The sequence below is a fragment of the Anser cygnoides genome, chromosome 5, assembly GCF_040182565.1.
Source record: "Anser cygnoides isolate HZ-2024a breed goose chromosome 5, Taihu_goose_T2T_genome, whole genome shotgun sequence".
Taxonomy (NCBI): domain Eukaryota; kingdom Metazoa; phylum Chordata; class Aves; order Anseriformes; family Anatidae; genus Anser; species Anser cygnoides.
This window is the reverse complement of record NC_089877.1, coordinates 56762115-56778828: the sequence shown is the minus strand read 5'-3', so window position 1 is coordinate 56778828 and position 16714 is coordinate 56762115. Positions and strand designations below refer to the sequence as shown.

At 40.6% G+C, this 16714-nt stretch overlaps 1 protein-coding gene across 2 annotated transcripts in view; it reads right to left on the bottom strand.

Annotated features, from left to right (window-relative positions):
* The window catches only part of KIF26A (kinesin family member 26A), a 100334-nt gene that overhangs the window by 16735 nt on the left and 66885 nt on the right, over positions 1–16714 (bottom strand). For both annotated transcript variants that reach the window (XM_066998418.1, XM_066998419.1), the window contains one exon: positions 13441–13624. In XM_066998418.1, the coding sequence (XP_066854519.1) occupies positions 13441–13624 (184 nt within the window). The remainder of the gene's footprint in view (positions 1–13440; positions 13625–16714) is intronic.

Below are 16714 nucleotides of genomic sequence, written 5' to 3'. Positions count from 1 at the left end.
CCAAGTGACCGGGTCTCACTCAAGTTCAGCAAAGGCTGCACACCTGCTTCTTTTAAGCTTCCTGGAAATCATATTCTTATTTTGAAAAAACATGAAATACTGCCTCACACCCACTTATGACCATTTATCCTTAATGAAATGCTCTCAGGTCAGAACCAGTGTGTTTTACACACCTGGCACTGCAGCAAATGACTATTACAGGAGCAGTGAATCACTCTGCCGATCGTCAATTCTGCACTGCCCAGCAGATCAAACTTAGAGGAAAGCAATGTTCAGCCAGAGTGACTCTCCCTGGCCAGTAAAAAAATGCTTCAAAAACATGCTGAACAACAGCATTAGGTCCTTATCTAACTACCACATGTTCTCCAACACCAGCGTTAAACGTAGTTTTGCTGGGTGAAGAGCCTCCATGGCTGTAATGCACCACAGGCAGCAGAGCTGGAGCAATTCACACTCTTCAGAGCACCCATCAGGATGTGCGTCTTCTGCAATGCAACTACTGACCCTAATGAAGTACAGTCCTCCTTTTACAGTGCTTGCTTCTGATGTGGAAGAGGAGCAACAGATAGCAACCCCCCCACACTTCTGCAAATCCACCAGGTGAACCCACCAAATAGAGCACGCTGATCAGAGTTGCTGATCTAAGGCCAACCTCTAGCATGGAGGTGGATGTTGCATGGGGACGCTGGGTTGGAAAGCATACACTGCTAACAGAGACGGATTCTCCTGTTTTTGTAACTTGTTACTGCTAAATTTAACCTTAAATCTTCCAGAACAATTTATCACTATGTTCTGAGAATATTATTTCATTAGAATGGTGTGCATTTATTATGCTGTCACATTCTTTTTCTCTTTACAAAAAAATGCACTTTGCAGTCAGCACCTCCCCATCAGTCCTGCATCCAGAGAAATAATGGTAAAGAAAGAACCAAAGCTGAAAAATTGCTTCAGCGAAGCACAAGAGGGAAATGCAGTCCTCCCAGCATTGCAACAAACAAATACTGGAGCAGGCTGAGCCACCCTCTAAGACTGCCGTTCATATCAGACAAGACGAGAAGGTGATGGCATGCACACCTGCACCCAGAGGGTGCAAGTGAGATGTAGTGCCCAGACCAGGGTGATTCACAGCACCACACTGAACTGTCCCTGTCTTTATCAACTAGGGATGGTAGGTAACTTGAAGGTTTTCATTTAATTTCTCAGCTGTTCCATTTTTCCAGCTCCTCCTTTCTGGGGGGCTAAGTTGCATGCAGGCATCCCCTGCACAGTCACTAAGGAGCATGGCTGAGCACCATCACAGAAAGTATTTTCAGAAAATGGCTATAAAAGCTTTTCCCCAACATTTTTTCCAAACAAAGGGCTTAAGAAACAACTGACCCACCCAGTAAACACCGCAGGAGGCTCCACCAAAGGCAGCAGCAAATTCTTCCACCTACCAACTCAGGCAGTCCCCCCTTCTTTTCACTTTTATGCTGATATGAATATGAAAACATAGTCCCAGAAAATAATTGAACCTTAGAATAAATGAAACAGCTGCTTCAAAAGCAAAGTGCATCAGAGGTGACAGACTCAAGGCTGTTTCCCCATAAAAGCTCCACGAAGCCAGCTTTGTGTATTAGCCTGTTAGCTCAACCTTGACATGCTACCAAAGTGCTCAGAAAAATAACTGCCCTCAGGAAAAAAAAGAAAGAAAAATAAATACATACATACAAATGCCCACTTCTGAGTCACTTGATTAAAATTAATTTTAATATATATGCTATTTAAAAAAATAAATCCCTAAATAATCCTTTCTTTTCTCTCTTACACTTATTATTAGATTCTAGCAGCCAGAGCTTGGCTAAGAAGAAAATTGGTCTCCTCCTGACCTAAACAGCAAGTTTCTTCCATCAGTGTTACTCCTCCTAACAAAAAGGTGACTTTACCCCCAGAAAAACCTTGTGTGCCAAATCAGCTTTTTGAGACCCTCTCTCTGAAGCAGAAAGGTACTAAAATCTCTTCTCAAAGGGTATCAGATCCCAACTCTTAATGGGCCTCAAGGGTCATCTTCATTTTCACAGAGAAAATGAGCTTTCAAGACAAATGGGAGGGGGCAAGAAAAGAGCAGCTTGAGGGAGTTCCTCTTCTGGTGTTTTGTGTATAAATGCTGATTTGCAGAGTAGAAAAACAGATTTCAAATTTAGTTTCTTTGCCCTCTAAATCCATCTACAAGTGATGGCTTAATGTTTAAAGCTACCTATCAGAAATTGTAGGGTTATAATGTGTCACTCTTATTCACAATGCTGAGCTGCCGAGCTAGGCACTGACTTCACTCAGAAATGAACTAAAAATGCTCATATAAGTACCAACAAGAATAAAGCTTACTCAAACCTATCGCTTTGCAAAAGCAGAAGCTAAAATGCAGGCAGATCCCACATGCAGGCACATGCTTCTCAATATGTAGAAGAAAGATTTGGTGTTATACATTTTTATTATTCTAGCCCTCCTTTGTTCCAGGAACAACCTTAATTGCCAGGTTTGTATTCAAAGCTCTGAAGTTCAACCCAGTACTTTTCTGTGTTGGGATAGGAGGAACACGGCACAAAAAGCTGAGTACTGTACAGCCAGCATGGTTCCTGCCTTAAGGATCAACTTAACTGCACCTTCTCCTGGGTCTCTTCATCAATTTTTAATACAAAAGGCATGCTCATTTGCAGAGACAGCAACTTGCAGTGCAGAAAATCACCCAGATACAAGGGTTTTTAGTGAGGGAAGGACTCAAGAAAACACATGAACCTGTAAATCTTAAAGTAACTTTGGCCCATGACTAGACAGCACAGTAGCAGTATCTGTACTGCACTCAAATTCTTTTATTCGCTTATGAAATGAATGACTAGAACTAAATGCAATAACATGAATTTCAGGCCCACTCAGAATTACATCCTCTGTGGGCAGTTACTCAGTAGTGTGGCCAGTTCTGGTGCTCAGCTCCAACAGCAGCAGTACCAGCTACTGGTAACACTTGTATGAAGTGAAGAAACCTTAAGAGAAGGAATTTAGAGGAGAACAAATGAAGAAAGGGAAAAGTAAGACATGTCTGAAAGAAAACAAAGAGGAGACCTAGAAGGAATGTCAACAGGGGGACAGGGAGTTAAAAAAAAAAAAAAAGCAAAGAAAAACAATACAAATAAGGTGATTCCAGAAAAGTAATCTCAGGATCAGGGCATCTCTGCCCTGACCACTATTTAGACTCTGTAAGGAGAGCTAAGATCCCAAATCCTTCCTGTGATGGGTATGACTCTTCCTGTTATAACTGCATTTTTAGTAACTCCTTGTAATTTTCTTTTCTGTATTTCTTCTTCAGTGTCACAGACAGATCTGAGTAAGAAAAAAGAATTACAGGGAAAAAGTTCATAAAGGATACAAGGATTTGTACATACATACTCAGAGACACTGAATACTGGACAAAGGCTCAATTTTAATGAGCACGTTGATAGGAAAAGAGGACAGGTTTGTATCAGTTCAATTTTTGCAAATAAAAATAAAAAACATTATGGTACATGCACATTATTAACATTTTTCTCAGTGCCTGAAGACAACCTAAATCACACGATTCACTGAAGTATCTCAGTAATTAACTGACTCTAATCTTGGGAGTTTTGTACACTGGGGGGTTAACACTCAAATGAACTTTCCAAATTCATGTTTCCGCAGGAACCGGGAGGTCAGCAGAATTGCTGAAGGAAATCCTATTAAAATTAAAAGTGTTTGGAAAAGAAGATGGTAAACACATCCTGAATACGCTGATAAAATACAAAGAATTTAATAAATAAATATATGCGCATGGAATTTGGAAAAGCCCTGGAAATGGGTGGCATAAGGTCATAGGCCCACCCACCCAGCACAACAATGGGCGTAATTTAAACCAACACTGGCAAGGATGGAAGAAAGATTCATAGCAATCAAGGATTTTTTTTTCCCTTCTCTCTCTCTTTTTTTTTTTTTTTTTTTTTTTTTTTTAAGTCTATCCGCCAACCTCCAGTGGAAGTTGGGAAAAGAAAGGTTATAAAAGCAAACACTTGCAAGCTAGAATTCACTTTCTCCAGCCATGTAAGGGCAAATCACATAAATGGATGCCGAAGCATAAAAACAAGTCATACCACTGTTTTATGCATGCATAAGCAATGTTAGAGGAGACAAACTGGAAAAGGGTAGATTTCTGAAAAAAATAATTTGCAATCAGAGAGGCAAAAAAACCTTTATGTGAAGGACAATGGCTACGACTAAACTCCATATAGTTTTAGAAACACCTTGAGGCCACCAGAGAATGACAGAACCACGCAGCACACTCAAATACTACTAATCTGTGGGAGTCCTGAGCCAAAACTCTACACCTTGACATCTTTGACCCTTTTTAAAGTCAAATATACATGCGCCTTTAACAATTCTGAACTAAACACTGACACTTCTCAGAAACTGAGGAACACATCCTGGCTAATACAAACCCTTCCTCCTCTTAGAGGCCATTGCTACTGTTTACCCCATTTCACACCTAGGGGTTCCAAGGGGAGACCTTCTGCCCCATCCCCATGTGATGGTTGCTGTTCCCATGCTACGACCTCCTCCAGGAGCACTGGACACCCCTCTTCGTGCGGAGACTGGGGGACTTCCAGACCTCCCCCCACATATTGAACCAGCTGGAGCTGAAGAGAGCAGGATGAGGGTGTGACAGCAGGACTGCTCAAGATAGTGCAAAAACATCAAGGATATGTCAATGTCAAAAAGCAGGTTTGGGAGAAGTAAGAGACAGACCAAAAAGCCGTGAAAACCAAATTTCAAGGCAACTCTGACAGCAAGACATGAATGTGAGACTGATGGCCAGAGGCAAGCTAGCACTTTTTTTCTAATACAGCCCTTATATTTTGGATATGCTGAATTGAATGGAGCTACAGTAAAGCCACGCGTCAATGAACACGAAACTCCTCAAAGACCAGTGAGGCAAGCGTCATCTCAGAAGAAATCACATCCAAGACTGAATTTTTAGAGAAAAGAGCCAGTGATAAAAGAGAGAATGACACAATCCTACACAATTTTAGACAGAAACAGCCAAGAGACTAAGACAGCCAGGTTCACATTGATTATTACCCTGTAATCAAGAGAGATGGAAGGGCTATCAACACTGACACCAGACAAAGGGGAAGGACTACATCACACTTGAAACAAAGAACCAGATGATTTGGATTCTGTTCCAAAGACTATCACAGACCTCTACTATATGTTTTAAAGGATTAATACAAAAACTACTGCATACATCAGAAAGTTCATCATTTGTCTTTCATTGGAGCAAATACTCTACACAGTTTAATTTGGGGCAGACACGTAGACGAAAAAGACCACTTATTCACTAAGTAATGACTAGACTTCATGGCATTTTGAACGCTGAGGAAATTAAGACCCTGACCCAGCCAAATATGTTAGCACAGGCGTAACTGTAACATATGGTACCTCCTTAGAAATGAATGGATGTGTAGTGCTCATGTGTTTATAGTGATGCTTTGTTAGCATTCAATGCTTATGCAGTTGTCAAGTTTCAAATTAAATAGAATGACAAGGAAAAAACAGAAAGAATGTATTAAAAAGCATATAAAATTTTAAAATACATGAGCTCAAGCTTTTTTCCCCCCAGAATAAGCTCAGACTTTGTCTGTATTTTGGGAAAGTGCTGGCACTATAGGGGAGTCCATTCCATAAACGTTGGTCATATTCTACATTACAGTAGTATCATAATCCCTAAATGAACAAGCAATTTGGTCTTTAGCAATAAATGTCATTATATCAAATTTGAATAGACACTAAATATTCCCTTGAAACACACATTTTTGACAGGCAACATGTAGCCAGGAAGTTAATTTTGTCCAATGTTCACAAAATGGCGTATAACAGCAGGTTAATTACATAACTATGCTTAGACATCCACCATTCTGAATTAAGAATTCTCAGCAAGATATTACAAAGAATTCATATTCAGTTGAAGGCCATTTTCCAATGAAATCACTTGTTTTTCAACTACAATGTAAATCAAATTACAGAAGTCCTAGTTCAGAGCCAATATTTTTCATGGATTTAATTGTAACTGACAGATATATAACCCTTGCTAAATTGGTTTACTGTGGGTAGTTCTTACAAGCCTTTCATATACTGCCACTACCAGTGGATGGCAAATTTATATGCAAAATTGCTATGCTGGCATAGACCATTTAGCTCCCCTGGGAGAACCTAAAAAAAAAAATCACTTCTGTATTGTACTCTATTAAAGAAGAATTGATTCTCCACTCCCAGGAGACATGAAGAAAACTATTTTATTTTTAAAAATTGAAAACAAAATAGAAGAAATTGTGTATTTTAATCTGATCTTTCACATTTTTTTGTTTAAGCAGCTCAATGCATTTCAGCAGGAAGGTATGAACCTTGTCCTACACAGGTCTACATACATGGATTGAAGAGTACTTAGTACGATACGTGATTTATATCAGAAATAACACTCTAGTCATTAGGAAACAAGCAGCAATAAAGATGACAAAATTAAGTACCTATTTGTTATCCATCATCAAACCATTCTAAGAACCAGTGAATGGGACATATAGCACACTTAAGAAAACCCTACATGATCAGTAAATCATATTAGCAGTACCTTAGCTGTGGCTTGGTAAAGCATAAATGAAAGTAAATGTCTAAAACACACAAATGGAGACCAATATGTATATACCTGTCCAAGAAACACGTCTGACAACTCAGGTTCTCTTTAAATGCTCCACTTCAATTGTCTCACATAGGAGGCTTCTGTCATTCTAACAAAAAAAATTGACAGGATCCTTGAAAGAGACAAGCACTTAAAGCTGCTGTTGTAAGTGATGCAGTATTATAAAGAATGAGCTGAATAGAACTGCAGAAAAAACATTTTGCATGAAAAAGGCTTCCTACCATGCTAAAGAAAAATAGCAAATTAGAATGCTACACAGCAGCCACTGTAAAAAGGATGTCTTTTTTAATACCACAATATGATAAATTATCTTAAGTAGCACATTAATGTCAGGAATTGAGCATAATCTAACTTCTTTCCAGTGACAATATTAAATGGCTTTCAGACGTCTTTCCTACTATTCTGACATTAAATTTAATAACACCCAGAGAGACCACAAAAATGATTCAGTTACAAGAATCATACTGTACTGGATCATTGCCTTTTAAGTAGGATTCAGCTAAATGATTTGGACTCTGATGTTTTTGGCACATTCAAGACAAAGGTATGAAATTTGCTATGTAACATTTATTAGTAGTGAACATAATTCCTCTCAGCATTCAGTTTGTATTGGTAGTAGGATTTCTGTACATGTGTGAGGGTTTGATTAAGGTTGATCATACAAAACACGGGTGCCAGAAAGACCCACAGTTCCAAACATTATTTATTTTAAACTTTTTTCTGCTTGGTGTTCCTGAACGCGGAAAAATCCTGCAAGCACCTGGAAGAGTATATAGTCTTTTGCACTCTTAGTAAAGAAAAGTATGCAAAAGGTTAATTAAAGATTTGAATCACAGGACAAATCTGCACACTCCTGATTAAATTATGATAAGGGAAAAATTGGTATTTATGAAATGTAAAAGAAATTAATAAGACATTTAGTACTCACATTCCAAGACTACTTGAAAAAATAAGAAATTAGAAATTGCAAAAGATACACATAGGATCTCTGCTGTAGTAAGTCACTAACAACAAAAATTAAAAGCAGTATTTCATCACAGCAGAACCGTATGATATGCATGGAGATGATAGATTACGAGCAACTCTAGACCTTGGGCTCACATCAGTAATTGTATTCAAGTGGAAGTTCTGGCCATCACAGTCTTTTCACAATCCTGCCTCCTCCAGCAGTTCTGACAATACATAGTTACTTCCTGCTATAGTCACATAGCAAGAGAAAGCAAGAATTCAAACCACTTCCTTCCCCTGAACACCCACTGAGCTCACAAGTTAAGACAGGGTCCCACAGTGACAGGACCTGTCAGCCGGACTGATTCCAAATCACGACAGAAACAACCAAGGTAGTCCTGATGCTGCCTATGCTCCGTTCAGTGACTTCCTTAGATTCAGCTGTCCTCTACCTCGGATCAGAATAGCTCTTATTCACGTGTTTAACTCTGAAACCCATGAAAAGGCCTTAACGCGTGGGAAAGTTCTCCATTGAACCTGTGTTTTGGCCATAAAGAAGTTTCTTTATCAGGACAAGCAAATAGTCATGGTAGGGCAGCTTTGAAAGTGCGCATCAAATAAGGAACTTAAACTTCCAGGTACAGATGTTTGGCGAAGCCTTTTTTTTTTTTTTTCCAAAAGGAGTTTAGGTCCAGGCCTGTACTGGCAGCAAAGCACACCATTGCTGCTCCTGCCTGCAGGGGAAGAGCTCTCCTCTGAGAAGGTCCTCTGGAGATATTTACATGGGAGAGGAGTGGAAGTCTTTGTGTTTCTTCAGTTCTTACCACGTTCTTTAATAAACTTCTTGAAAGTTATTATGGTAAGGAAGAAAGCCAGTAAAGGTAAACACAACCAGTGACTTATTAAAATAATATGGGCAAGAAGAGGAACATGTCTTTTTATCACATACTGCTAAGAGACCCTTTACAACTAAAGTTGCTTATCCTTCTTGCCTCCTGAACGGTCAATAAAGCATTTCTTCAGAAGCTGAGACTCACGGTAACAAACATAATGCTGTAGCTTCCATGACGGCTGGTAAAATGGGTTACAGTCATGCCTGATTTCCTCACAACTTACCATTTGTGCACACAGAGTTAGACCTGCTTTTCCTTGTGCTAATTAGCATTAAACTTCATCTGCCTCTTTATCATCTCAATAATTCCAGTACCATAAGATGTTTTTACAAGTCTTCAGAGTCAGATTTAGCTTTGACTAGTCTGAATAGGTAGCTACACCACCTCACTCGAATCATTTAGGAAGACACCAAACAGCATGGATCTCCGCATGACACAGCTAACTTTGCTCCAGTGTGGAATCTGACCTTTTGTTTCCTACTAGTTATTAATAACATGACAGCTTAGGGTTTTCTAAGAAAACTAGGTCAGGGCACTCGTCAAAAGCTTTTTCAAAACCCAAATACACTCAATCAACCAGACCACCCCTATTCAAATGCTCGCTGACTCTTCCACAGAACTCTAGCATATGTGTTCTGGCTATAAATGCTCCATTGACTGATACCTAATTTATCATATTAATCCCTGCCTGCTAATTTTGATCTTTATTATTGCTTCAACCACTTTTCCTGGGTGCCCAGCCTGAAAGTTAGGGTTACTAGGTTATGCTTCCAGATTCCCTCTGGAGACGCGTTTTTTTGTTTGTTTTTTGGTTTTTTTTTTTTTCCCATTTTGGCCCCGAAGTGACATCACGTTTTCCACACACTGTTCCTGTGCCTCTTAAAATGTGTTGAATACCAGCTAAAAGACAACCCTGAGCACCAGTGGTGGGGGGTAGTTAAAAATGACCACAGCCATGTATATATAGAAAGCCAATCATATTGGACATTGTAAATATTTCAGCACGGACTCGCACTTAGATCTGCAAAAGAAATGGGACTACCTAGAGCGTGTTGTAACAGTAGCAGTCAGTCTTCGTAGGATCCTGGCCTTATTCACTAGTTCCTTCTTAATATAAATGCTATTTCCGCACAGTTGACATATCATTCACCACTTCAACTTGTCTTGAAGGAAACTACGCTACCCCCACTGACGTATCACTGACATTTCATGGGTTTCTAGTTTGTTTCTGTTTTTCATTCTCACATAACTTATACTTCTCTCCTTAAATTTTATATCTTCCCTTCACAATACAAAAAGGTGCATTTCTCTGCGGTATCCTGTCCTGTTCCAAAAGAAGCCACATGACAAGAAGGCCATTAAAACTTGTCAAGCCGCCTGTGCTCAGAGAAATCAGCCCCTCAAGAAAAAATAAGGCCTGGTCCTCAGTGTGTCATTCTCAGGTCAGTAGGATCAAGTTATGCAGCCCATCAGTACTCCTACATTCTCACCTAAACAGCAGATACCAGCAAGGAACCAGTCCTCCACATCAAAACTAACCATGAAAGACAAAACAGCAGAAAGCTAGGAGGTGAAGAAGGAGAACACTGCCACACCAGCTGCTTAACCCACTGTAACCACACATTAATAATAGGGACAGGCACACTGCTGATCTGGAACAATCACACAAACCAAGGAAAGAGCCAGCCACAGCCACAGATGCTGCGGTAGCAAAAACTGACTCCAGAATCCAGCACTGCTTCTATTCCCTATGTGTACCTTGTACTTATAATTTGACAGGCTGCTCTACCAACGACACTGGGAGTCATGTCAATTGACAGGGACTAAGTGCTCCCTCAGCAAGTTTGCAGATGACCCCACGCTGAGTGGTGCAGCCGATACACCAGAAGGAAGGGATGCCATCCAAAGGGATCTGGACAAGCTAGATAGGTGGGTCCACGTGAACCTAGTGAGGTTCAACAAGTGCAAGTGCAAGGTGCTGCACCTGGGGTGGGGCACTTCCAGACACAAGAACAGACTGGGAGAAGAACTCATTGAGAGCAGCCCTGCAGAGAAGGACTTGGGGGTTCTGGTGGACAAAAGGCTCAACATGAGCCAGCAGTGCGTGCCTGCAGCCCAGAAGGCCAACTGCACCCTGGGGTGTACCAACAGAGGGGTGGCCAGCAGGTTGAGGAAGGTGATTGTCCCCCTCTGCTCTGCCCTTGTGAGGCCCCACTTGGAGTGCTGCATCCAGGTCTGGGGCCCCCAGCATAAGAATGACATGGATCTGTTAGAGTGGGTCCAGAGGAGGGCCACAAAATTGATCCCACAAAGAGGGCTGGAGAACCTCTCCTATGAAGACAGGCTGAGAGAGCTGGAGACCTTATAGCAGCCTTTCAGTACTTACAGGGAGATTATAAAAAAGGAGAATGGGTTTTTACATGAGCAGACAGTGATAGAACAAATGGTAATGGTTTTAAACTAAAAGAGGGGAGATGTAAATTCGATATCAGGAGGAAATTCTTCAGAGCGTGGTGAGGCCCTGGCACAGGCTTCCCAGAGAAGCTGTTGATGCCCCATCCTTGGAGATGTTTAAGGCCAGGCTGGATGGGGCCCTGGGCAACCTGATCTAGTGGGAGGTATCCCTGCCCAGAGCAGGAGAGGTGGAACTGGGTGATCTTCAAAGTCCCTTCTAACCCAAGCTGTTCTACAATTCATTGAAAAATACAAGGAAAAAGAAAACCAAAAGGAGTGTAAAGTGAAAAGCTGTTAGAAGAGGAGCGACCAAAAAGTAACAGCCTTTTTTTTTTTTTTTTTTTAAAAAAAGGCTACATTGTTGAAGTTGTTTTACAGGTAAACACTAATTTATCAAGTTGCAAAAGAGGAATAGGTAAGATGTTTAAGAGGTACTGTACATTTTAAACTATGGGTAAGAGAAGATGCCTTATTACCTTATATTTTGGGGAGCATTACAAATAGTAACTAGCAGACCCCGTCACCACTGCATGCTCTAGATCTTAACTCAAGAACCAAAGGGCTGATGCTATCAGCAGAGAGCTCTTATCTCTAGCACGGCACTTCACAGCACTGTGCAGGGGTTTTCCAAATGGTGGTCAACAAGTATGTGGTGAGAAGTCCACAGCTAGAACTCTGGGCCCAAAACAAACAGCACCTTCAATAACGTTTTCAGCTTACACAGCAAAGATATCTGAGGGTCAGACAACTGCCTGTTGATCCATAAAAGTCACCCACACTGCCAGCACGCCATATGTGGACATATATATATATTCCATAATGAAGGAGAAGATCACACAACTGAGCAGGTGGGCATATCCCTGGTCTGTGGGTTGGCACAAGTTCCTGACCTTCTCCTCTGCATCCTGGTAGAGCTTTTCCCTTTGAAAGCCCTCTTCTGTGCTCACTGATGAAAAAGGTAGGTAGACCACACGACCCAAGGCATATAATCTTCTACCATCTGGGATTATTCATTTGATCTTCACTAGACTTTTTTGATCTTTTTGAAGACACCAGAAAAATCAGAGTTTTCTACGTGGCACAAGTCATGGAGATAAACTCCACTGACCATGCCCAAAGCATAGGAAAAATGCTAAAGTCCCTTGCTTACACATAGCTGTAAGCACATGAGTGTGGTGAGGTGCAGAGACAGTTCTTTGACCTGCCAACACAGGGAGATATAAGCATGCTTTAAAGGTCTTCCTAAGCCAAAAAGCCTCAGAAATGCACTCCTCCGTCATTCCTCATGTCATAGCCAAGTGCTAAACCTCAGGGAAAAGAGGCAGGCACAAGTGGGCTCTGCCAAAATATACACACAGAAAGGATGTTCCTTAGCAAACTCTTCTTCCACCTGAGAACCTGTACATTACTGTCACATTTGCTGCATTCCACCATTTAATACTGCACCCTTTTTTCTAACACACTTTTAAACACAGGAGCAGAAAACACAGTTTCATCGGTACTTCCACCTGCTTAAAGATAGCATCAGTTACAGCTTTGTTTTCTATTTATCACAAACTCACTGGCTTAAGAGAATACAGAGTATTCTCTGAGAGCAACAGTGTCAGTTGCAAGTATTTAGGCTGATGATCTCTATGTTAATGCTAATTTATATGGTTAGTCAAGGTGCATGTTTTAGCTTTCCTGTGCACATTAGGTACTTCAATTCTATCTTCAAATGCTAATCTCTTGTAACCTATGTAAATAAGTATTCAGACTCTGTCATGTGGGTGATTAAACAGTTATAAATATGAATAAAGCTCTAAGTAATTAGGTTGTATTTTAATTAATTTTAAATAAAATTAGCATGAATGTTACAGTTTGAAAGGTGCTGGATTTCCCAAGCTAGAGAGACATCTATTTCTCTCCTGCTACTTGATTTCCACAGAATTACTTCTGGTTTACACTGACATGTGAAGCAGAGGGAAACCAAGCACCCTTGCCTATCTCCTTAATCCAAAGCAAACAGACAGCACCAGCAGCTGAGCCTTGCCGGTAACAGAGACTACTTCTGACAAAGGCGACACCTGTATGTGCATTGGTTTTGCACCAATGAAGTCAGAGAAATTCTGTCTCTAACTTGAACATAGGAAAGGACAAAACAACCTTTGTCAATATTGCTGTCAGTGATGTTAACTGGCTTCAGTGAAGCCAGTACGTATGCACTGAGTCTGCTCTGAGGCTGCAAACATTTTCCAAAGTCAACAAATAACAGCTCTCAGGCACATTCAGACAGATGTGCCTCTCTCTCTCTCTATCCCAAGACCATTCTCTTGAGCTTATCCAACCTTGTTCTAGGCTGAAATCTTCCAGCCCCACTAGAATTACTCTATAAACCTATTTTAAAAAAATGAAATACAAAATTACCTTTCCAATGCCAGGGTTGTCCTTGATTTTGGACACAGCTCTCAGAAGGCATGGTGGTGCTGGGGGAGGACAGAGCTGCAGGATGCCACTAAAGTTAGTAGCATAAATAGAGAAGTCGTGTGTGTGTGGCAGGGGTGGATGGTATTTCTTTCTCTTCGAAGACAGGTTAAGCTTCTGTGCTGCTCTGTATAAAAGTAATAGCAAGAAAGGACAATGTTACTAGGTGTTAATGGCAATCTGGACCAGACAAACAGATGTTCATTGGCATCATTGCCTGTTTAACACATCAAGTCATTGTGTTCTAACCTGATTTCATAAGGAAAAAACATCAGGAGACTAATAGAAGGAAATTTGGGTAGAAAAAAATACAGGCAAATTATTCAGTTAATTTCTCCCTCAACAGAGGTTCAATTATAATCTAACTTCCCTTCTTCCCCCCAACAGCTTAACAGCTGAATCCTAAAATACTAAAATCTCACTGACATCATAAAAAGCTGAAATAATCCCCTTGTCACTGGCAGAACCGCATGGATCTTACTGGTGATAACATTACAAAAGTGATGCTTTGTACACTACAAGTTACTCAAGACACAGAATGACACTCCAAGTCAGCTGAGCCTAAGACCCTATCTTGTTGGCTGCACTGAAAACCCTTAGATAACAGAGGATTTCCTTCAAGACAGATTGGTTTTTCCTCCTCAATTCCATTCTTCCACATTAAAAGGGAAAGCTATTACAGAGACAAGCTTTAATGTTCTAAATGATAATGATCCTGCTTTTGAAATGCAGAATTTCAAAACAAAAAAGATGAAGAAGGAAAAATTAAAACATGCAATTAAAATTGTAACATTATTCCATATGATTAAGAATAGGAACAAAATCATTTTTTTCTGCTGTTCCCCACCAGCAACACCAAACATAGCAAGAAACAAAACCAGAACCTGGACTCTGCATCAAAACCTGCATGGGACAAAACACCCTGCAGAGGTGCACGGAACAGAAATTTGTGTTAGTGACACTCACTGGGCAACAGAGGATGGCAGTGATGGTGAAATCTCAGCTCTGTCAAAGCCAAGGAGAGTTTTGTCACCTGAATGTATGTGATTTGACCCTGAGACTGACAGTACATAGACCACCCTCAGATACATATCATAAAAGAATCCAACATGCTATTCTTCAACATCATTTTGAATGACTGTTAAGCCAGCAAAAATGCAAAGTGTTATATTACCGGTATCTGTGGGTGACCTGAGACCATGCCACTGATGCCAACAGGTCTTCAGTAGGAGCAAAGCACTGTTCTAGCCCCTACTTGCAATATAAAAGCCTTTCCCTTCGGATAAATCAGTTTAGAAGTATATGACCAGAAAAGTCTCTTTATACAATGGCTACTTTGTATTTTCATCATGCCCTTCAGCCCAAGCTCTCGAAGTACTTTTCAGTGATAATGAATTGGCATCACTATCTGTAAAGTATTATAATCGAAGACACATGAAAAGACTAAGGCAGCGCTTTGCAGTCATCCCCAATTCAGGGTAAATCTAGACCCCTAACCTTGCCAGGAATGTAGTGATGATGCAGCCTCAGGCTGCCTCAGTTTAGTAAACCGATCAGAGAAGGAAACTCTTCTTTCACTTATATTTATGGCAGGTCAGAAGCAAAAAGGAGCACAGAGCAGGAGGGGACAGTTGCTTCCAGCAGCACTACTTGCTTCAAGTGAGTTACAGTACAAAGAACTGGTTGTGTCCAAGGAACAAAATTACTCACTTGGGTCAGGATTACACAGCTAAGTACAAGGGGCAGGAGTCAGAATACAGCTCTGCATAATTCCCAGCCTGAAGCTCTACGTTCCCCGACCTGTGTGTTAAACTCCTTTTTCCTTCAGCAACATCAGGAGCTGTGGACTCCCAATGCGCTTCCTTCTCCCTCTTCAAACACTGCAGTATTTAGAAGAGGACAAAGACTTGTGTGATGAAAAGATGAGGCTCTACTTCCAAACTCAGAGGGAGCCAGAAGCCACTATCTTGTGAGGGACAAGTTGGACTCTTGCCTCTGAGGAAAGAAACAGCTTTTGACTCCTTCTGCATCCTGAAACCAGCAGGAACCGTATCCTATGGTGAAGCAAAATACTGCAAGCATGAATTTACACAAAACCTCGGGCTTTCAGTGGCAATGAGAACTGATTTCACTGCCTAAACCCCCAAACCCCTTGCTAATACCTCTTTCAGTTTGAAAACATATGCCTGAAACAGGACACCAGGCAAACAGTTGCACAACTTCACTAGGGTTGCAGCTGCACATTAAAACCTTAATGCCTCCTAAATATGCAGCTTTATTGTGCAGAAAAGTGTCTCTAACTGTTGGTACTCTCATTGTGGAACTCAAGACAGTCATTACTTTCTCTCTCCAAGTACCAATTAACAATTGTGGTTATTATTTAATCATCTTGTTCATTAATATGAAAGGTAACGGTTATTTCCTTGTTTACATGCTATGATCCCTTGTTGAAATGATAAAAACTCCTCAAGAGAACGTCTTCAAAGTGCAATCAAGATATACATTAAAACCTGATGAAATAATTATTCCTTCAATAGATCTGGCTGAAGGAGTTCCTCTGGGAAACATGTAAAAGAGAATGGGATACAAAGAACAAATTTACTCAGGATTTGTTTATTCAAGCACCTAACTAAGCACTAACCGTCAGTAAGCAAATGCACCCAAAAAGGCCAAGCTAAGCAAAACACATAAATAAACAGAGAAGTCAGCCTTATTAAATATAACATCTCTCAAAATAGCTCAGTAACACAGTTTTGGACCATTGTAAGATGACAACAAATCCACTACTAGTTATCTCAACTTCCCCACCAAGACAGACCACCTTTCAAACTGCTTTACTTCCATCAGGATTCACATGCTTTCTACAACCTCCACTGTTCAAAGGACAGTGCCATATGCTAGCTAAAGCAATCAACTGCTATTGTGCTGATAAATCCTCTTCCTATGAGTCTGGAGTGCCACAATGTACTGAGGAATTTGGCAAAGGGACTGCAGATGTCCATGTGGGATAACAGGAAACCGAAAAAGCAGAGGAACTGAAGTAGATGTTGTAGAAAATAATCGCTGCTTTGACAGGCAACAGGCCAACAGCACTAATAACGATGTGTGCAGTTCATATTTAAAAAGCATCTCTTCTCAAGTAGCAGTGCACAAAGCTTAATTATAAGCTCTCTGTGTTTGAATGCAAGAATCACTTTACCTGACATCAAAATGGGGT